The 24,033-nt window shown below is 42.8% G+C and overlaps 1 protein-coding gene across 8 annotated transcripts in view; it reads left to right on the forward strand.

Annotated features, from left to right (window-relative positions):
• Window positions 1-24,033, forward strand: part of SH3RF3 (SH3 domain containing ring finger 3) — a 468,317-nt gene that overhangs the window by 301,438 nt on the left and 142,846 nt on the right. For 5 of the 8 annotated variants that reach the window (XM_083174028.1, XM_083174026.1, XM_083174022.1 and 2 more), the window contains one exon: window positions 8,118-8,459. The exons of the other annotated variants lie outside the window; for them this stretch is intronic. In XM_083174028.1, the coding sequence (XP_083030154.1) occupies window positions 8,118-8,459 (342 nt within the window). The remainder of the gene's footprint in view (window positions 1-8,117; window positions 8,460-24,033) is intronic. 8 annotated transcript variants of the gene reach the window in all.

Genomic DNA, 24,033 nt, shown 5'->3' on the forward strand with positions numbered 1-24,033 from the left:
TCACAAAGTATCAGCAGCATCTGTGCAGTACATTATCAATGTTTGGTGACTTGCAAGAGTACATCATAGAGATCTCTGTGCAGGTGGAATATGTTACTATTATTACGTTTGTAATAATGTTTGAGATCATTGTGTAATGGATGCATGTATTACTGTGGGCATTCAAGCAGCTTGTTGACATTCAAACAGTTGACAAGCAGTATATGGCACCCGGAAGACAGGTACCATTAGCTTGACAAGTTCTACTCTAAGCATTTTATAAATGCTATCAGTACAACTGAATATCAGTGGCGTAAGTTTGTTCCAGTTGCCTGGAGGCAAGATAAAAATTGGTGCCCTCCCCCCACACTTTATATAAAAATATGTTATGTATCTGATGTTGAAAATAACAAGAGTGTGACTTCTAGTCCTGTTAGGAAGGGAAGTCAGCCACAGAATCCTTATAGACAGCTTTCACTTAAGTGATTCAAACATGCAGGGTAGAAGAGGTGCCCACTTGGGAGCAGGAGCCCGGCGGCAGATGACTCCATTGTGTCCCAGAGTTCTGCCTCTGGTGAACATGATGGTAATAATTACAGTGCTACTTTCCCACCACCAACCTTCTGGGGTTCCCATAATGTTATCAACATTTTGTTGGTCAACAAGGACAGTGCATTCCTTCCTGCATTGTAAAAGTGCATTCTCCTGTTAAAATAGTATATCGATATATCTTAAAGATTTCAGTACGTAAAATGTGCACAATAAAAAAACAATTTTTTTCATTTAAATAATTAAAAAATGATTGGAACACAAAGTATTACATACTGTGATAAAGTGAGACTTTATATGGAAAATACTCCACCTGTGGTTGGATTTTATTTCTGTAAATGGAGCACAAATAATGATTCTGCAAACCACTTAATTATACTACAATCAAGCCTCTATATTTGTTTTACATTAATGGTAACAGACCAAAGTTTCACAATTTTAATGGTAATAGACCATGGTTACGCGCACGGTGTGAATATCTGAATATGAATGTGTTCTTTATGTGTGTTGTTCAACCTCTAAAGAAATATTCATAAAGTAGAAAGCTTTTCTTAATTTCAATAAAAGTGCATGTGAATAAATGTGTGTAAGTTCTCCATCATCTACATAAGTTATAATGCAGGCTTATAATCGGTTCTGTTATTACAAAATATTATTTTCTTTGTGCAATATGCTTGTTGAATTCTCTTAATATTTAAAGTAATTCACTTTTTGTTTCTCTTTATTGAAAAATTGCAATTTGTAGTTAGGATAAGATCCAAACTTACTGTAACAACACAGGTGTCACGACCCTAGTCGGCGATTCCCCAGATACGACAATCTGAGAATCGCGGCCACGTGACACTTCTACTGAGTATCCCAAGCGTGTGCGTATTTCACCACGATTCCGCTTGCCACCAATCAAAGTAAACTTTTGGACTTAGTCCGCGACAGCTTTGATTCTGCCGACACACCAGATTATGAGTTACAGGGTAGCGCCCTGGCAATTCGTCAGAGGCTTGGGCTGGAAAACAGCAGATACCAGAACTAATTATAACTTTTTAATTAAGTGAAAACACTACAAGGCTTACAGTATATTACAGAAAACATAAGTTACAAGATATATGATTAATAGGTAAGTCAAACGCAAAAAACAGTTTCAGAATAAAACAAAATGGGAATAAAGAAACAAACCACTTCAAGGACACACAGCATGAAGCGGGATTTGGAGTGGAAATCTCTCCGGATATTGGATCATTTCAGAGACAGGTATCGGACCTGTATCATCCCAAGGAAAATGAACCAAAATGTCTTGTGAGACATACACTTTTAAGATTTTCAAAACACACACAATCACAGCCCCCACCTCAGGAATTTCCCTGTCCAGGGGTTTCCCTAGGATATAACCAGGGGCTGGCTAATTGACTTCCCTTTTGAAGATGAGCAATGTAGCCATTCAATCACCCCCCTGGGCCTCCTAATTCTTATCTCAAATAAGGTGTCATTCTAGAGTTATAAGGGAATTGTTTTCCTGACATCTCTCTGGTCTGGGAAGACATTTGCCAGAGACCCTGGACTTCAATACAGGTTTTATAGATGCAGGGGGGAAAGAGATAACCTTTTTACCCACATAAAAATACAGGATGAGTAGATTGCACACCATATCAGAAACAGTATTGTAAACAGAGCATGGACTTCAAGGGAAAGAGATCCCATCTGCCTTCCTGCTTCACCCCCCAGTCCTCCCAACCATCCAGGGCAAAGGCAGGTCACTTTCTCCATTACATTTACCATTAGGGCAGAATGGCGTGGTACAATTACGCTCCTTCTGGCGTAAAAATGGCGGTCGCTCATGACAAGATGGCATCCAATCATGACACCTCCCCCTTTAAAGATCAGCATGGGAGCAGTGGCCAAACCAGCCACAGTATCCCATGCTGAGCCCTGACACTTGTCAGTGCCCTGCCCGACAGTCTGCTGCAGTTTCCAGGTTAGGACCAGCGCTACGGGCGAAGTCCCCGAACTACAGAATTCTTGTATCACCCCTAGGCTCTGCATCTCACCCACCTCCCACCTTATTATCTGTAACAACTCCAGGGGTGTTCGGTGACCTGAGTCTACCCGGTGGGTGCCTAGGTGCCTTTTCCCTGGTCTCCCTGCGAAGCAGGTTTGGTACGGGTGCAGAGGGTCTGACCACTGACGCTGCTGCATTCCTACTAACACATTACGATAATTGGCATCTGTCAGGATGACACCTGACACCTCAGCCATGGCTAGGGCGGGCCAGGGGCCTGATTCCAGCTCCTCTTCCAGGAGACAGCAAGCTGTGAGCGAACAGGTGTCCCTGCCCAAGTCATCTGTGGGCACACTGATACAGTGGAAGCTGTGTCCCCTTGTGCCACCCTTGCTGGCAAGGTCACAGCCCACCCCAGCTGTGCATTGGACTCCTGGGCATAGATTCTCACCTGCCGCCGGCAGTTCCGTTTGCCATCCTGGGGTCAGAACCAACCTCTTCTGCCACACCCCACACAGGCATTCCCCTGAGGTGTAGGCGTTCCAGAGCCTCTGCTTGGCTGGGGCAGCCTTAAGAGGACTGTGGGACCATGCTATCAGGTGTTTTAAAGTACCTTTACATGACATGAGGTGAACAACAATAAATATGATACAAATCATATGGGCTAGGGCCTTTCCTGTGTTTACCTCAGCACTACATACCATGGGACAGGTAATCCTGTCACCTTCCAAGAATCTCTTGTCCTACTCTCTTGCCTGAGCTGATTGACCCCCCCTCGCTTTCACTGGGGGGAAGGTACACTTCCTCAAAGCCTTTGTGTGTGTGAAATGTGAAGGGGGGCAGGTTTCTGCAGGGGGGAAAACCAACAGGTCATTGTCCCCTGTGTTGGAAACATCCAAGTCCAGCCCTTCAGAGGTTAATGGAGCTGAGTTTATCTGTGCTCCGTGGGCCCTCAGACCCTTCTGGTTACACACAACACTTGCCACTGGCTCTATTACTGAAGCAACCCTCTCACTATACCCATGTGTATCTTTCACACTTCCCAGGTACGGGGCAGCCGCAGTGGGAGGCGGCTCACCTGGCATCTGCAGGCTTGCAGCCTCCGTGACGGTTTGGTCACGGAATCTCTCCGTGTTTGGAGGGGACCCCTGCTGGGTTCCGGTGTTCCTCAATATCTCCTTGGGGAACCACACCAGGGAGAATATGGGGACAAGGGCATCGGCCACTTTGTCGATGGGGACAAGGGCATCGGCCACCGCTTCTGGGTAACGGATGGCGTAATCTACCCCTAGTGAAATGTACTCTGTTCTGGAGCTACTGGGCACTGCAAGGGGCCCTACAATGTCTACAGCCACCCGCTCAAAGGGTTCTGATACCACAGGGAAAGAAATGAGGGGGGCCTTGCCCACATCCCCAGGCTTCCCCACTATCTGACAGGTATGGCAGGTCCGACAATACCGGTCCACCTCTTTCATCATACCTGGCCAGTGGAACTTATGCAGGCGAGCTCCGGTCTTTTTAACCCCAAGGTGTCCAGAGAGGGGAATTTCATGAGCTACCTTAAGCAGACCCTCCCTATACCTTTGGGGTATGACCAGCTGACGTTCTGTAACTTGCCCTGGTGGGGTGTTGTGGACTCCATACTCTCTATACAAACAACCATTCTCCCAGTACAGCCTGGGAGTACCCTGGGAGCCATCTGACTCCTGAGCTGCTGCTGCAGCCTTGAGACTCGCCAGAGAGGGATCCGTTATCAATTCGGCTTTGAAAGATTCACTTTCTATTGAGCCCTCAGGGTGTGCAGGGGCCTCCTGCTGGGTGTCTGTGTCCTGAGAAGAAGAAGGGGGGTCTGTGGGGGAAGCTGCAGCAAGGGACACTCTCTCCCTATTTTGGGAGCGAGTAGTGACTACAGCTGCCCACACCGACCCTCCCCTATCTGACAGGTCTGCAGTGCACACAGGACCCACCGGGTCACTTATTATACTTGGTACCACATTTCCCACAGTAGTGCAAGACATCACATGGTCATCATTAACATCAATATCATAACCTGGGAAGGCATCCTGCACTACCTGCAAATTAGCCTGTGCATCTTCCACAACACATGGGACCAATCCTGCTGGCTTACAATTGGCCAGTGGTAAAACCTCTATATCCTCAGGTCCCTGGGGAAGAATAGGGTTAGCTGGGCAGATTGGCAACATTGCATCGTTAACATCAGGTTCAGTCACATAGGTAGCACGCATTCGGCCCAAGTCAGTCCCAAGTAACACATTTGCGGGCAAATGGGGCAGCACACCCACCTCCCTGAAACCTCGTATCTCGCAGCCCAACAGTTACCTGCTCTCCTACGACCACCGATTGCAGATTCTCACTGGTTCCGGCCTGGGGTCCTCGTGCAAACAACACGGCAGGCCCCAGCGTCGCTGTCTGGCTCCCTGCAGGGGAGGGCGCCAGCTTCTTCTTCACTGGGCAATTAACACTGAGGTGCCCTGGGTCATCACACACATAACACCGGCGGCTCGTGGCCCAAACCGGCTTTCCCCCCACCCTCTTCACTTGCGTTGGGACGGGGTTTACTGCTGCAGGAGCGGGTGATGAAACTGCTCCTCCAGGTCGCTTTTCTTTCCAGGCCGGCTGCCCCGGTGGTCCCCAACTCTTCCTGGTAGTGGCGGTCCGGGTAGCAGCATACTTGTCCGCAAGGCTAGCGGCCTCCTCTGTTGACTCTGGGTCTCGATCCAGGACCCATTCCTTGACATCTGCTGGGCACAGGGAGATGAATTGCTCCTGCAGTATGAGGTCTTTTAACGCAGCAAAGTCCTTCACCTGCAGTCCATCCAGCCATTGTTGCAGGAAGGTGTTTAACTGTGCAGACAGTCCAGCATAGGTATCAGAGGCAGTGCGGGTTAACCCTCGGAATTTCTGCCTGTAAGCTTCTGGAGTGATGTTAAAACGGGCCAGCAACGCCTTCTTAATTTCAGCGTAATCCCCATCCACTTCCCTGGGGAGGTCAGCGAATGCATCCAATGCTTTTCCCCGGAGAGAAGGGGTTAAATAACTCGCCCACAGACTGGCATCCAATTGAAATTGTCTGCAGGTCTTTTCAAAAGTCCTGAAAAAGGTGTCCAGCTCACCATCCTTTTCCATCACAGGGAATTGATCCCGACGCGGTCGATGGGGATGTGCGTCTGCCGCCACAGGCTGGCGAGCCAGTTCAGCGAGTGCCAACTGGAGCTGGTGGTCTGTCCTTTCCTTGCGTTCGGCAGCCTCTTTGTTGTTAAATTGCTCCATAAGCCGCAGAACCGTTGCTGCATCGGGCTCGTTCAAATATTTCAGGGCGGCTTGCATATACAGATCCAAGGCAGAGCTGGCACCAGAAGCATCGGACGCGTCCGATCCGCGTCGGGCGGTCTCCACAATCCTCTGTGTCGGCTGCTCCTCTTCCTCTGTTCCGGAACCTGATTGATCCACCACCACAGACCTGGAAGCCTCTTGACTCCCTCCAGCTACTTTCTGGTCTGCATCGATCAGGGCTTGGATCATCTGCTCCTTGGTCTGCCCCTTGCTGGACAGACCCTTCTCCTGGCATTGCACCACAAGCTCTTTCTTCTCGAGCTTCTTATAAGTAGCTGCCATTTCGCTGCAGTTACTTCTCCAAAACAATAAAACAGGGATGGGGAACAGAAAATGCTTTTACGGTGACTTACACTACTACATAAGCCTTGAGTTTTGGTATCTGGTGAAATGTATTCACTTAAGTTATCCAAATAAAAAACAAAAATTGCTTTTTGAAATATCCCCACCGCTGGCACCAGTTTGTCACGACCCTAGTCGGCGATTCCCCAGATACGACAATCTGAGAATCGCGGCCACGTGACACTTCTACTGAGTATCCCAAGCGTGTGCGTATTTCACCACGATTCCGCTTGCCACCAATCAAAGTAAACTTTTGGACTTAGTCCGCGACAGCTTTGATTCTGCCGACACACCAGATTATGAGTTACAGGGTAGCGCCCTGGCAATTCGTCAGAGGCTTGGGCTGGAAAACAGCAGATACCAGAACTAATTATAACTTTTTAATTAAGTGAAAACACTACAAGGCTTACAGTATATTACAGAAAACATAAGTTACAAGATATATGATTAATAGGTAAGTCAAACGCAAAAAACAGTTTCAGAATAAAACAAAATGGGAATAAAGAAACAAACCACTTCAAGGACACACAGCATGAAGCGGGATTTGGAGTGGAAATCTCTCCGGATATTGGATCATTTCAGAGACAGGTATCGGACCTGTATCATCCCAAGGAAAATGAACCAAAATGTCTTGTGAGACATACACTTTTAAGATTTTCAAAACACACACAATCACAGCCCCCACCTCAGGAATTTCCCTGTCCAGGGGTTTCCCTAGGATATAACCAGGGGCTGGCTAATTGACTTCCCTTTTGAAGATGAGCAATGTAGCCATTCAATCACCCCCCTGGGCCTCCTAATTCTTATCTCAAATAAGGTGTCATTCTAGAGTTATAAGGGAATTGTTTTCCTGACATCTCTCTGGTCTGGGAAGACATTTGCCAGAGACCCTGGACTTCAATACAGGTTTTATAGATGCAGGGGGGAAAGAGATAACCTTTTTACCCACATAAAAATACAGGATGAGTAGATTGCACACCATATCAGAAACAGTATTGTAAACAGAGCATGGACTTCAAGGGAAAGAGATCCCATCTGCCTTCCTGCTTCACCCCCCAGTCCTCCCAACCATCCAGGGCAAAGGCAGGTCACTTTCTCCATTACATTTACCATTAGGGCAGAATGGCGTGGTACAATTACGCTCCTTCTGGCGTAAAAATGGCGGTCGCTCATGACAAGATGGCATCCAATCATGACAACAGGTGTATTTAATAAGGCTTGAATCACAAATCTTTTTTTTTTTAGGCTATCCAATTCGTCTGCCTGAAAAATAAATACATTTGCGACCAATTTTGCTAGAAATAGCCCAGTTTTCCTCCCAAAAAGGACTGCTTTCAGAGATTATGCTTCACCTTTCTGTTGGGCCTAATTGAATAGCCCCTAAAAAACAATTACCTACAATCAATGATTGTGGTTAATTGAATATCCTAGTTGGGGTATATAATGGACATATCCTATAGCGAAGCAAGGTGTAGTCAAGATAGAGGACCAACTCTATTGTGTGTTTGAAATGCTAAGTTTGGTGAGATTTGATAGGGAAAAAGTTGTATCATACAAATAATTGTTTTGAAAACTTTTCTGTCTTACTATGATTCCTTGAGGGTGAACCTGTAGCCTTCGAATGGAGAATCATCACTTCAAATGACTACATCTTTTTACTTTACAAAGCCTGTTATTTTTTAAAATCACTTGTTTGACTATATCATTATGTTTATTATATGCTTTATTCTATATGTCTAACAGAAATGGCTTATTTTCACTTCACTTCCACAGCAATCTTTTAAATTAGGTCTTTAGCAGGCAGCAAAATGGACAGGAGTAAAAGCAACCAGATGCAACATGACAGCAATTTAATTTTTCTTTTTTTCTTCTTCCCCTCAATGTCCCCTTCTGCACTTAGCTGAACGAGGCAGCCAAACAACTCATTGAGAAGGACAAGACAACCTTATCTGCAGAACCAGGCTATGAGGTCCCTCATTCATTTGATGCCAGCATGATAATCAATGCTACTTTAAATTGTACCGGAGCTGTCAGTGCCAACCAGAGGCATATCGACATGAAGAAGAATCCCAAGAAACGACACTCCTTCACAGCCCTCAGTATGATGCACAAATCCTCCCATGCCATGAATAATAGGCATTCCATGGAAATTAGTGCTCCAGTATTGATCAGTTCTAGTGATCCCCGCGCTGCTGCCAGAATCGGAGGCGTGGCTCAACTGTCATCCAGTGCTCCAGTACAGGTAACTGTTTATAGAACAGCCACATGGGGGCAGTAGTATGAATTCAAGCCCTTTAAAATGATATCTGGTTGAACTGCTCCACAATTTGATAATTTCTGAGTCTTTTTCATAAACAAATTGTTACATGTATGCATCAATACATGTGCCCATTATGGAGGAGGTTAACATGCTACTTCTAAATTTCTATTTTGCATGTATATCTTTACTAATACTAAATCCTTTCTATCAAATAATCAAATAAACAATTCTAGAATTCACTGCCCCCATTTTGTCAGCAAAACCAGGATCACATTAAATTATACTGTAGATGCACCTTGTTATTCATGGCTGTTGGAAGGTAACATTTTCACATAAAGTTATATTACAAAATGTAAACCTTGATGGTGACCTAATACCTTACTACAATATAGAGATACATTCTCACATAAGCATGGATCTAATCCAAAGTTATGTATGATCTAATTCATGCTCTATGTCTAGGTATTTAGATATAGTTTCCATTACATTATCATTTCACCATCATGCCTTTATTTCCAATCCAAGAACAAGGTACGGATACAGCGTTGCATGTGACTAACCTTTTCTTCAAGATTCTTCTTTTCAAATCTTCCTGTTTAGTTGTTAACCAATTTATAGATTTTAATAACCTTTCTTGGATCTTCCAGGCCAGAGATGAAAAACTAAATGTGGTCAAGCGGCCTGTTTTTCTATTGATCTAATCTCCAGTGCATTAATAATTTGACAGTAAACACTCACGGAAGAATTGTGTGACCTCCATGACTGTTTAATGATTAGCTGAAATAAGAGATTGTTGTATAAATGACTACCCAAAGCCATTGTTCACTATCCTTTTCGTTCTGGCTGATGTTTGCTGTTTCAGAGCTAGTTTGCAGGCGTTTTTTTAAGTCAGGGCAGGGTTTGCTTTTACTTTTAGCTTCCATTTTTAATAAGTCTGAACAAACTTGATTAAATTTGCACATTTTTTGGTAAAATGTGTGTGATTTACATTACACAGTTTCTAGGGTTTCATACTACCTATGGGCAGGTCCTCTTTGGCATCTCTGAACCTCAGGAAAGAAAACATGATTGCTGTTATTTCTATACTACCTTATTAAAACGTGTGAATATTTGGCAGAATTTACAGAAAATAAAACTCTTTTAATATGAACTAATTATATAAAAATTGTATAAAAGTATATTTTTAACATTTTAAAATGTATAACATGTACGCAATGATAATTGTGGTGTTTGTGTGTGGGTGAGACAATACAGGTCATAGCATTTCTGTAGGTTATTCATGGTAGGCAGTGTGTTAAGCAAAAATATCTAGAATATATATATATATATATATATATATATATATATATATATAAATATACACAATCTATTTATTTATTTATTTATTACCAACTATTTATATAGCACACTCAAAGAAGCTAGTTCTCTGAATTAAATGGTAAGAAACAAATACGTTCATTAAAGCAATTATTTCAGCACAGTGTATGCTTTCATCAGGGTGCTCCACATATCTGTACATCTATTTCAATTTTGATGGCATCATGCTTTATGGCAGTGTTTCACTATTTATTTATTTTTGTTTACACTTGACATGAAAGTTTCCAGTGTTTCTGTGTATTGTTACTATGTTAACAGACATGCATTGTTTAACCTAACATCATCAGTGTGGAATGGGCAGCTGTCTACACTTTCTCCCCTTGCAAGATGTATATAAAGTAAGCTATGTTTCTATTTTTTTGTTTACTACACCCCGAGGAAAGAATACACTGAACGTCTGAAATGTTGGTGGAGAGGTGTACAGTAGTTTGTTTTGTTGGTACTGTATTCAATATTCTACCAACACCTGGAGTGCACCTCTTATTATCTTCGAGTGGATGAATTGTATTATTAATCAATTTTGCAGTTATAGAAAATGGTCAATCTTGAATTTTCAGTGTACAGTATACATAGGGTGAGATTTAATAGAATGAGAGATTCAGAAAGTGAGAGATTTGGGAAGAAATCTCCATTTTTTTAAAGCGGCAATCATTTACACGCCAAAATACAATGGTTTTGCAGTGTAAATGATTGCCGCTTTAAAAAACCTGGAGATTTCTTCCCAAATCTCTCACTTTCTGAATCTCTCATCCTATTAAATCTCACCCATAATATCTAAAGGTCTGGCAATAATGTGTATTGTGTCAGCTCTACTTAATGGTTCTAATGATGGCAGGTCTCAGATGGTGCATCCTGCTATCCATTCAATCAACCACTTCTTGATAGTTGGGGAAAGTTATAGGTTACAAACATCACCTTGAATTTTGATGTCCGATTTTCTTCTTTCATTGTGCAAACGGTTGATGTTTTTCATCCGCACATGTGTATAAGTCATAAAAATTCATATTGTGCATGCATTCTATGGTGTTTGTATACAAGGTCAGAGTACCAATTGAGATGCACAGTCTCAGAAAGATATTTTAAATGTATTGGCTATTAAGTAATTTAAGTACTGTAAGTGGTTGCAACACACTCAAGTTGGAGGTCACACTCTAATTGAGATTCTCCACCTAGCATCAGGCTTCTGAAAGTTTAGAACCCATGACTGTGTCTAAAGGTGTACTAAAAGGTATTTTATCTAAAGTCGGTCAAAGTGAGCATCTTCGTCCATGCACAGTCATAGGCAAGGCTTTACAGCTGACTTGGTATAAGTCCCTAAACCTGTGAAAGTTGGCATTGTGAGATGTGTGTTGACTCTCATGTTTTGATTTTGGTTCTAAAGCATTGTGATTTTGTTTGTTTGTATTTTAGTTCTGCAAAACCCCCGTCAAATGTTTTGGGTTTGGGTTTTGTTCCTGGGGACCTTGCACATACGCAGCCGAAACAAGCACTATACCAGAGTCTACTAAATTTCACCGCAGAGGAGGGGCCCCAATCAGAGCCTGCACAAGGGCCCCCTCTGCTCTTAAAGTGCCTTTGCTTTTCAGGTACTAAACTGCAAGCATGTAGATATCATTTATCCCACATTTGAAAACAAGTTCCAAATTTCCAGCCTCACTGTTCAGCTGGGCCAATGTATTTAAAAGTACTGAAAAACAACTATAATGTGATGAAGTCCTGAAACAGATAGTATTTTATGCATTCTACAGCTTGACGCTGGTATAATATAATTTATTTTTTCCAACTATAGCATTTTAACGGCTACTCTCTTTTAAAATATCTTATATATTATATTCATAGCTGCCTACCCTCCTGCAGGAGACTCCCTGAAATAGCATCAATCTCCCTCTCTCCCTCATTAGTCTATCAATTTCCATTATTTCTCCTAGCCCACCACATTACTGTTACATTTTGGGGAAAAAAGTAATGAGAGATAGATACATTTACATATAATCATCAGCACCATTTCTCAGGACTTTACCAAGTATAGTAGCTCTCACTAACTGCTTTGGGGCTCATCTACATTTGGATATAAGTCATTTTAGAAGATTCCTCTCAGATGTAGCAGTCAGGGCCCAATTGTGGGGCCCAGGACTAACAAAATAGGAAGCCCCCCCTGGTACCAGTACACACTTACGCTTCTTGGATGTGCAAGCTCTGGCTTCCCGTTCACACATGCTCATTGGGTCCACACTGGCCAACAAAGCATTATAGGGGTGATTCTGTAAGGTTCTGTAAGCTGAAAAGGTCACTGCTTACCGAGTGCTGAAATACCGCCCTGCCAATATTTTTTCTGTATATGTATGTTTTAGTGCCCTGCAAGTGGGCATCTGAGTTGTAAGAAAGTCTTACATGCAATTAACATAAACATGCAGACGTGACATTGTTTGCACCCACCTCTGAATCAGGCCCTGTATGTTTACCACTACATAGAGCTGATTTTGAGTTTGGAGCAAAACTAAATTACTGTAGAGAAGGTGCAGTAATGCCTGGGCAAATCCATGTTGCACTGCTGGTGGGACAGATGTCCAGAGAGACTTACTTCCTAAGTCATACGCAAGTTGCCATGTAACGATAGGGTGTTAAGGACTTGCTATTATGGAACCTATGCATTGATTATTATATGTGTAAGCATATGCTCGAGCGCAGCGAGCCATGCGAGGGGAAACGGCGCACTCTGACAGTGTCCATGTCAACTATGTTGACATTTGGGACAAAAAAGTGTAAAACTCATATCGACCTTTTGACTGTCGACATTGCCATTGTCGAATTAATGCTTGTGTCAACCATCCAAAGCTGTCGACCTTAGCCATGTTGACCTATTTCAGGTGTCGACCTAAGCCCTGTCGGCCTTCAGTGGTCGAACCAATGCATCCCAAAATGTGTATAGCTAACAGCAAGACTCTTGAAACCTCTCTTTTGAACAATAATGTTAATTATGCCGTATATGCTAAATACGTGACAGGATAAACAACTTTATATTAGAATTTATCCATTGTTAAATGAAGTCAAGCAGAAAAAACGCCGTTATAGGTCTATTAATATTGACTCAAGCAGCTGAATGCACACATCTAATGAGGTCACTTTTTATCCCACTCGTATGGACATCTTGAGTTTAAGCATGTGAGGTATTTTAATATGTGGCAAGCAATTTACTCAGGTAGCTTTGCAAATTGCATCTGACATCTAAAACGTGAGCGGAGAGAAAGAGCCTGAAAAGGAGGAGGCCTTCCAAAGTACCAGTCACATTAATTCACCAAATGCATCAATACATCTGTTCTGTGTGATATCTTTTAATGGAATAACGACATTGACAAGCTCCACTGAGCTAATCTTCTCTTTAGCCGGGCAGAGATACGCTTCTAATTTTAAATACTACTTGACGACAGGTAACAACAGAGACTTGGAATGAAAAAAAAATTTTAATTCACTTTTAAATTTGATGTTTTTAAAAAATTTGCAGCATCTGTCGATGGTGGGAAAAAGAAACTGGAAATAGGATTGCCAAATTTATACAAGAAGTACTATAGTACAGAATCATTATCAAGGGTTGGCCAAATCTTTTACTATATATGCTCCTAAGAGTATTGTTAATGAATAATTATCTGATTTTTCCTTTAGAATACTAGACAAATTTGTTGGTACTCTTAAAACAAAGAAACATTGGGGGTGATTTGATAAGGCTTGGGAGGGGCCAAATTTGTACCCAGTTGCGATGGTGGGGGGTCTGCACGTATTTCTGCATTAGTAGACCCCCTGTGCGAGCCCTTCCGGCAAGGGTGATGCATTTGCACGGTGATGGGAAGGAGGGGGTCGGGCACTGGGGGCGGCTGAAAACACTGGGTGTCCCCCTGGGAATGCAGGTGTAGCGTTCCCTGCTTGGGGCTGGTGGCTGATGGCACATGATGTCAACGGCCTGCCCCATCTTTGGTAGACTCCGACAGTTAGACTGACTTATTTCCAAAGGGAAATTATTCAATGATCGACGACAATCAAAAAAATAATTTTTAAAAACAAATAGCACTGTGTGTATACAGCTTGCGATGCTGATGTTTGACCCTGTGGGACTGGCATAAGAAAAAATAGACTGTGCGGGCAAGCTAATTTCTACTATATTGTGTACAGTCTAGTGTTCTAGTACAGGTTGAGTATCCCTTATCCAAAATGCTCGGGACCAGGAGCATTCCGGATAGGGGATTTTTTCGGTTTTCGGCTTATTACCTGTCCCCTGATGGTGTCCGGTGGCCCCTCGGCGTCCACGCAGTCCCCGGGCATCCACAGCAGGCCTCCGGCATCTTCTCTGGGTCTCCAGCGGTCCCACGGTTTTTGGAATAATTCGGATAATGGATACACGGATACGGGATACTCAATCTGTATAGCCAAAATCTCACCGTGTGTATGCACCTTTAGAAAAGAAAACACATAGGGGGAAATTTACTAAGATGTGTATTCTACTTCACATGTGATGTTGCTATGGGCAACCAATCAGAAGCTACTTCTTATTTATTTAGCACCCTCTAGATGATAGACAGAATCTGATTGGTTGCCTAAAGCAATATCATATGTGAAGTAGAATACACATCTTAGTAAATGTCCCCATAGTTGGGTAATTGCTTGAATTAGCATCACCCATGTCTTAATTATTCTAACTAGTCATTAACCCTATAAATGTAAGCGCAAGTTTGGAGATTTTGCTATTTGTTTAGTCATTAACCCTATTTAAATGTGGGAAACTAATCAAAACAAAGAGAAATCCAGAGAAAATAAACGAAAGAATTTACTGAGAAGATCACAATGAAAATTATATACTGTATAAGCATGTTAAAGGTAAAAGCTATACGACCATGGTTAAGTACGGTAGCTTGTTCCTGTGACTACAACTGCAAATAGTATTAAGATGTTTTAGGTCCATGTGACTGTAGTCAAACATGGACATGGCTACAAGAGGAAAACTGAACCTGGATCACAAGACGGTGAGAATGGTTGAAAAAAAACAAGGAAAACTGCCACAAGCTGAACTCCAAGGTCAAGGTACCTTAGTGTCGGATCACCGTCCATGGATTTTTGACTGACTGGGCTCCATAATAGAAGAACTAATATGACTACACTTCTGAAAAAACAACATTAAAAAAGCCAGACTAGAGTTTGCTTAAATGTATATTGACAAGCCAGAATGCTTCTGGGAGATTATCCTTAGACAGAGTCAAAATAAGAGCTTTTGGAAAAGTTGTATAAGCTCTGGGATCACAGATGAAAATCAAGTGAAGCTTTGAAAGAGAAGAACATTGTGAGTACTATGAAATATGGAGATGACTTGGCTATGTTTTGATGCTTCTATGCTGTATCTGGCATTGGGTGGCTTAAATCTGCATGGCACATTACAATCTCAGGAATACGGTATAAAGGCATTCTGGACCAAAACATCTGCGCAGTGCAAGAAAGCTTTGTATTGGTTACAGGTCTTAGGTCCTGCCAACAGAATAATAACCCAAGACACACAGCTAAAAACACCCAAGAACAGATAACAAAAAAAAGCTGAACTGTTATGAATTGACCTTCATTGAGCCGTGATATGAATCCTATGGAATGAGATGAAACAAGCACTCTGGAGAAGGCACCATCAAATCTGAGACTGCTGGATCAGTTGCTCAGTAAGAGTGGGTGAAACGATCTGGTGATACAGTACTGTAGATGCAGAGGTCACATTGAGAGCTATATAAATCTCTTGATTGCAATGATTGCCTCTAAGGTTGTGTAAACAAAATATTAGAATAAGGGTCCCATCATTTTTGTCCATGACATTTTCATTTCAAATGCATAGTCTGACTTCTATTTATTATAGTATAAACAATTAAGGATGGCAATTCCTTTTGTCACTTTCAGGTTATTTCAGAGAAAAAATATGGGAGAGAGAGAGAGAGAGAGAGAGAGAGAGAGAGAGGTGAACACATTTGCACATAAATTATATGCACAAACATTTGATTACATTATTTGTGCAGCTTTGTGATGATCAGCAAATGATGATTACAAATATTCTCATATTGAAAAAGTAACACAAATAGTGCAATAACATCTAATAAAATTAATTTAGCACGGACTATGAGGATTAAAATTGTATATAGCAAAAAAGTAAAATCAAGCTTAATGCTTTGAGTAGAAATGCGCACTCTGTGATTATGATCTGTACAGTGTGTGTGGATTTATGGTTCTGCCAATCACACATATTCTATGAGACTGGGTGATGTGAAAGTAAAAATATTTATTGTAACTGGTACAATATTAGTTTAGAGTCTAACCACAAATGGGGATCTGCTGGGTGGGGTAGGGGTGGTCACACTATGGGTAAGTGTGCACTGTGTCTTCCGCAGGCACTGGTGTGTGTCAGCCTACCTATGTGTAAACGACCTGGATTCTGGTTGGAGACAAGTGGGAGCTCCGTGTGGGGGAAAAGCACGGGGTCCGCTTGTGGGTGGGATGGGTGATGCTGGGGTCTGTAGTGGGTATAGAGTGGGAGAGGGCACTTGGAGTGGAGGTCACAGGCTTGAGTCTCTGATCATGCAAAAAAGTTCCTGGTGGTCAAGGGAAGTATTAGGTGGTACCGGGGGCTGGCATCCCTAACCATGAAGAAGACCTCTCCAATACTACCACCAATACACCCCCAAAGAAACAAATAAACTAGGACAAAAAAACAATAAAATCCACCTGAGGACAATGTCGACATGCAAGTGTGTCAACACTCACACAGAATATCCACCACAAAGCCTCACAATACACCCCATTAGACCTCCTCCATACACCTGAGCATGATAATCACACATGCCACAGATTATCATCAATCAGGCAGTATCAGGGCATGTACCTCAAAAGAGGCCGTCTTATTAGATCTTTTACTGCACTATAGAGCAGCCCCTCTTTGTTTATATTTTTACAGATTTTGTCTTTCCCATGATCTGGGAATTTTATATTATAGATTACAGATAGTGGCGGTCTGATTATATTGGCTCTGGTGCCTATTATATACCAGGGCACTCAGTCACCACCTCAGTCTCTGCCCTTATCTTACCCCATCCTACTCGCTACTATGTCTGGTCCACCCTCTCATTGCTTTTATAACTACCCCTACTCTATGCTCCATCACTGCAGCTCTGTCCTAGATTCCCATATAGCCAGGGGTATATTTAATAAGATAGGAGTTCTACTGAAGATGTGATGTTGCTATCAGCTTTTCGTATCCTCTACGTCTATGTACTAAGCTAAGATAAGGGTTAAAATGCTTAAGGCAGAGAAAATCTCTGTACATACTGCCTCTCAGCTTGTGCTAAAGAGATTCTCTCCGTCTTCAGCATGACAGCGCTAAGTGCAGACAATACTGTATTGCCCAGCACCTGGGTCACTTAGTGGGAAAGAGTCATTGGGTGGACCCTATTTAGGTAGACATGCATTGGGTCAACCACTGAAGACTGACAGGGCTTAGGTAGACACCTAAAATAGGATGACATTACTAAGTTCGACAGGGTTGAAGGTCGACACACACTTTAGGTCAACAATGGAAAGATCGATGTGAGTTTTCATATTTTTTCGTCCCGGATGTCGACATGGACACCATCTAAGTGTACCGCATCCCCTCACATGGCATACTGTGCTCACCATGTTGTGGGCATGGAGCCTCTCTGCGCTCGACGCACTATTTATATATTTATATATATATATACATTATTTCCAGAAAAGGAAAAAAGACATCTGCACATCAAAAAATCAATGAATTTGAGCATGTTTATATGTCTTAAAAATAGATCATAAAACTTATGGCAACATATTGCATTAAAAAAAAAGCTGTAGGTTACTTATCCATAACGGGCTATCACCATAGTGCATGTGGATCCCCAAGCTGGTCCCATAACCAAACTGCTCGAAAGCCTGTTTCGGTGGGTTACCCACCTTTATCAAGAGCACATATATATATATATATATATATATATATATATATATATACAGCGCTATTTTTGTGGCGGAACGCTCCGGAACGCTGTTCCTGAAGCTCTGATGAAAAATGACCTCATCAGGAACGGCGTTCCGGAAGTTCTAAACAGCGGCAGAATAACTCTGTTTACTCCACTGCAGTCGGGTTCCGGCGACCAGCCCGTCTAGCTCCTACTCCATGGATGCATGCACATGATGTCACTGTGCAGTGTGCATCCATGGTGACACCCACCCACGGCACCTAAGACGAGTGCTCTGACTCGCGCCCGCCTGCCTGACCTGAGGAGCACACTCTCCTGACTGCCTGCCTGACCTGAGAGGACACGCTTCCCCCGTCTGCCTTAGCCTGTGGAACCTTTCATCTTGCGCTGGATTCTCATCCCTGCCTGTCTGCTACAGTGAGAAACAATTCAAATTCAATTTTCTTTTTTCTCACTGCTGTAGTTGCCCGAAATAGTCTGGGTCCATTGATAGTCTGGGATGTTTAATTGATTGCAGAAAAGACTGCTCCATTTCAAATATATGTGTGTATTTTTTTTTTTCACCATCCCTTTATCTCAACACCTATCTGCTGATTGCAATGTGATAATGAGATTAACTATAGTAGATATAATGGGTGCCATTTATATGGGGCACAGAGGTTAGTGGGTTTACCTAAGTCTCTTATAATGGGCATCTCAGTGTGTGGCATATGTAGAATGAGCATCACAGTGTGTGGCATATGGATAATGGCTTCTCGGTGTGGGGCGTATGTATAATGAATGTCACGGTGTGTGGCATATGTATAATGGGCATCTCGGTGTGCGGCATATGTATAATGAACGTCACGGTGTGTGGCATATGTATAATGAACATCACGGTGTGTAGCATATGTATAATGGACATCACAGTGTGTGGCATATGTATAATGAACGTCACGGTGTGTGGCATATGTATAATGAGCATCACGGTGTGCAGCATATGTATAATGGGCATCACAGTGTGTGGCATATGGATAATGAGCATCACGGTGTGTGGCATATGGATAATGGCATCTCGGTGTGGGGCATATGTATAATGAGCATCACGGTGTGGCATATGTATAATGGGCATCACGGTGTGTGGCATATGTATAATGGGCATCATGGACTGCACTATTGGGGTCATATGTGTATCATGCCCCCATTTTCATTGGCCAAGCCTCATGTGGCATGTGGTAACACCCAATTTCTGGTGCGCGCCTCAGGCGCGCGCACACAGTACCATCAGGTGTTTTTTTAGACTTGCACCACTGGCTGGGCAGCATTGTTTATCTGGACTTACTGGGGGTATTGGGGGCATTGTGTAACTGGCACTGCTGGTGGCCTGTGTATATATGGCATTACTGGTGGCATTGTTCATTTATGGCACTGCTGAGGGCATTATGTGCTAAATAAAAAAGGTTTTGCATGAATTGATGTCCCGCCCCTTTGGTAGCTCCACTCACAGCACTGCCCACTTCTGCCCCGCCCACAGTTCCTGAACCTATTTTCCTACAAAAATAGCACTGTATATATATATATATATATATATATATGTGTGTGTAAATGGTAAGATATAAAATAGTGCCTGTTGGCTCAAAAAAGTAAAAAACTTGTCGACCTTTTGACTGTCAATCTTCCCATTGTAGACCTAGTAGTAGTAGAAGTAGTAGTAGTACGTTTATTTATAAGGCGCCACAAAGTGTCCGCAGCGCCGTACATAGCAAACAAAAAACAAATTACAAGGTAACGTACAGGGTGTGTTGATAAAATACAGCATAAATAGGGGTATAGCTGGTAGAACTAAAATCAGCATCAGTTCAGAAGTAGGTGTCAAAATTGTCGAGGAGACTGAAGATGAAGTAGAGCACAGGTGAGGTAAAGAGGTAGGGTGAGTACGTGAGGAAGGAGGGCCCTACTCATAAGAGTTAACATACTAAAAAGGAGGTGGGTGGACGAACGAAAAACAATAGGATAAGTAGGAACGGATGGGAACGGAGGCAGGATAGGAGGATCAAAAGAGGTTAGAAGGAGGGATAGGCTAGTCGAAAAAAGTGGGATTTGAGGGAGCGCTTGAAGGAGGTAAGGGAATCAGAAAGCCTGATGGGCTTACCTAATCAGAATCAGAATCAACTTTATTGGCCATGTATACTTGCGCATACTAAGAATTTGACTTGGATTGCTGTGCAACAGCCGGTTTGGTACAGTTAAACAGTGACAGATATGCAAACACATACAGGTATAGGCTAGACGTATCCTGGGGGATATAGACGCAGGGAACACATACCTGCCAAGCAGCACAGTGCCTAGGCAGTCATCAGCGGTGCCACTGGTCATTGCAGCAGCCAGGCAGGTATCAGTATAAGCAGAGACAGTACAGTTATCACACAGGGAATATATACCCGCCGAGCTGCACAGCGCCTAGGCAGCCATCAGCGGCGCCACTGTTCATTGCAGCAGCCAGGTAGGTAACAGTATGAACAAAGAAAACACAGTTACAGCAGAGACAGTACAGTTATCACACAGGAGATGTGGGGTTACATATGGCTGAGTGCACAGTTCCAGCCATTTGCGGCACCATGTTGAAGGGCTCAACAGGCCATCATCCTGTAGGGAGAGCCAGCGTGGGTGGCGGGGGGTGGAAGAGTCAGTCAGTGAGGCTGGGGGAGAGCTGGTGGGTGGTGGGTGCGGCCGCTGCAGAGTTCGGCCGAAGCTGGTGTGGCCTGCTGGGGGGGGGGGTGGGGGGGTGGGGTCCTACCAGCCTCTGCCTCTGCGTGTAGTGCCGGGGCCCCATGGCCAATGCGCCTCCTGTCCTCCTCCAGTCCCGGCTAGGAAAATTGGGCCTGGTTCAGGTGTTCTCATGTCAAAGGTAAGCTGAGGCCACATGATGTTCCGGAGTTATGTGGTTATAATGCAGTGCTTCAGAAGTAATGTTGGAATGTTGTTTTCCTTCTGGTATCCTTCGGTTTAATGCCGGTATAACGCTGCTATTAATTTAAAGCTGACCCTTTATAACTAGACCCTTCAGACACTACGCCCCTAAAGTTCTAAAGGACTGATGTCCCACACTATACTATAATGTTTGTGTCCACCTTAAGGACCTGTCGATCTTAGCCATGGTGACCTATATCAGGTCTCGACCTAAGCCCTGTTGGCTCTCAGTGGTTGATCCAATGCACGTCGATCTAAATATGGTCGACCTAGTGACTGTGGGAGTTATTCTAGTTCACTCTTTCTGACAAATTCCTTCTTAGATGGACAAAACCATGTGCACTGCAGGTGGGGCAGATGTAACTTGTGCAGAGAGAATTAGATTTGGGTGGGGTTTTACTTCAAAGTGAGATCTATATTGCAGTGTAAAAATAAAACAGTCCGTATTTTCCCTGCAGAGAAACAAAATAACTCACCCAAATCTAATTATCTCTGCACAAGTTACATCTGCCCCCCTGCAGTGCACATGGTTTTGTCCATGATGAAAAAGAATACCCGTATATACTTGAGTATAAGTCGACCCGAATATAAGCCGAGGCACCTAATTTTACAACAACAAAAACTGGGAAAATGTATTGACTCAAGTGGGACCCTCACTCGAGTATAAGCCGAGGGGGGCTTTTTCAGCATAAAAACTGTTCTGAAAAAGTAGGCTTATACTTGAGTATATATGGTTAGTTATATATAAGAGTAAGAAAAAGAATAATAAAGATATATAAAATCATCAATCACAATAGTAAAAAGATGAGGTGTTACCAGAAGGATGCAACTAAAGAGCATGTCATGGAGTAACTTGTGTTCAGATCACGCTGTGGCACGATTAAGGAATGCTTGAGTATAGAAATTGGAGGGGGTTTGGCGCTCTCTTAGGGTGTTGTGTGTTCAGCTGCGGGTTTCCAAAGAGAGGGGGGCCACCCTCTTAGGGCAATATAACACAAGGGGGTTGTAGGAAACCTGCGCTATGTCACAGTATGTCTAAGTGCACAAGTAACTTACAAGCATGTGTGTGAACCACTTCCACCTTCAGTGGCTTAGAGATCCTATGCAAATGCACATAAAGCATAAGCAGAAATGCCAGTAAATAACTGACATAAAATATAGATATATAATATTAACCCAAAACCTGAAGTATGCAGCCCTCACTTCCAGTGATGAATAAATTAGAGATGTGTATATTAGGGCGGAGTGAAAAAACTGAAATTGAGAAATTCAAAATCGGCTAGTGTGGAAAAGTTGTGACTTGACCTGAATAAGAAATGTGCAAAAGCATTTTGATCTGAGTCAACATCTTCTGTTCTGGCAAGAGGCCTGAAGTTTCACTTTTTTGGTGAAAATGACGAAAACTATGAAGATGCTCCGATCTAGTTATAATTATGTCAGGATGTCTTAGAGTGGTTCATTAATATACTTAGCATAGTAAAAGAGAGTACGAGCTTGTCCTAGTGCAAAGTGACTGACTTTGGTGGGAGAAAAAATCCCTAATAATTGACCCATTTTCATGGTCACAATTGTGAATATTGTGTGTTTTCTCCTGTTTATAATAGAAGCACAAATACTCTAAATGGAATTTCATTGACACTGTGTGAAATATAACACTGCATAATAGCCCTTAATCAGACCTGATCCCAGTACAAATTTGTTCTCAAAATGGGCAAAACAAATGCTGCATTGCAGGTGGGGCAGATGTAACGTGCTGAGAGAGTTAAATTTGGGTGGGGTGTGTTGAAACTGAAATCTAAATGACAGTGTAAAAGTAATGCAGCCAGTATTTACCTTGCACAGAAACAAAATAATTCACACAAATCTAAAGGTGGCCATACATCTACAGATCGATTGTCAGATTGGGCCGGTTGGAACAAACAGCTGGTAATATCTGAATGACAGTTTTTCAGCATTTCAAAGCAAATGGTCAACTGTCATTTGCTCTCATCTTTTACCAGGATTTTGTTCCAACCAGACAGATCGTACAATAAATCTGTAGATGTATGGCCACCTTAAATCTCTCTGCACATGTTACATCTGCCCCACCTGCAGTCCAGCATTTTTTTGCCCATTTTGAGAACAAATTTGTACTGCGATCAGGTCTGATTAAGGGCCATTATGCAGTGTTATATTTCACACAGTGTCACTGAACTACATGAAATTGGATTTATGCTGCTCTCTTTGCAGTGCATATACAAAGATAGACAATCCTGTGTACATAAATAAGAAATAACTGTTGCAGTCTGTTATTGAAAAACAGAAACTGTTACAATAAGTATTACAAGTAACAGTGTAAACTGTCTAATGTATCATTTTACATATCACTTCTGTTTATTGACAGAAAAACAGTGTTGCATCCCCTATACTGGGAACATGATTGGGCGGCATTACAGCATATAATTATGCCAAAGATAAGCCAATATATTAACTGTTAAATACGTTGAAGTGTATTATGATGTAATAAATTGTAAGCTTGCAGCAGGGCCCTCTAACCCCCAAGTCTGTCTGTCATTACCCAGTTTGTTTTATCACTGTCTACTATTGTAAAGCGCAACGGAATCTGCTGAGCTATATAAGAAACTGTAAACAAATACATCTAATGTTTAGGGGGGGAAAAAACAAGAACATTGATTCAAAAAATAACAGGTTAATCATTCTATGAGTGGTGTCCAGCAGTACATATATGCCAATCACTGTGTTTATTTCTAGGTAGCAGGGCCGTCTTAACAGCAGTGTGGGCACCTGGGCAAAGCAATGCACTGGGGCCCTTACCCATTCTCCCCTTCTAGGGGTGGTATCAGCAGCAGCTTTGATGTCCCACGGGTGGCAGGGGGTGCTCTATCTTCCATTCAACATGTAGGACCTGGAGCAGTAACTTCTGCTAATTACTCCTTTACTGCACAGGTGGTGGGAGGGTGAACACTAACGTGTGGAAGGGGGCACTGAGCTGTATGAAGGGTCCCTTGTAAATGACTTCCAGGGAGGTAGGGGGTGTTTTATACACAGGGGACGGTTGGATAATGGAGTGGGCTTAATATTCGTCATTTTCCGGTGGAAGGGCAGCTTGTTTGACTGCAGATATCGCCATTATCTGGAAATAGATTTCTTAGCCTAGGATAAAAACCTAGGGCGAAATGTAATAGGGTGTGATTTTTTAGACATGTGCGATTTTTGGTCAAAAACGGCCG

This window comes from Crinia signifera, chromosome 2 (genome assembly GCF_055691185.1).
Source record: "Crinia signifera chromosome 2, ASM5569118v1, whole genome shotgun sequence".
Classification (NCBI taxonomy): domain Eukaryota; kingdom Metazoa; phylum Chordata; class Amphibia; order Anura; family Myobatrachidae; genus Crinia; species Crinia signifera.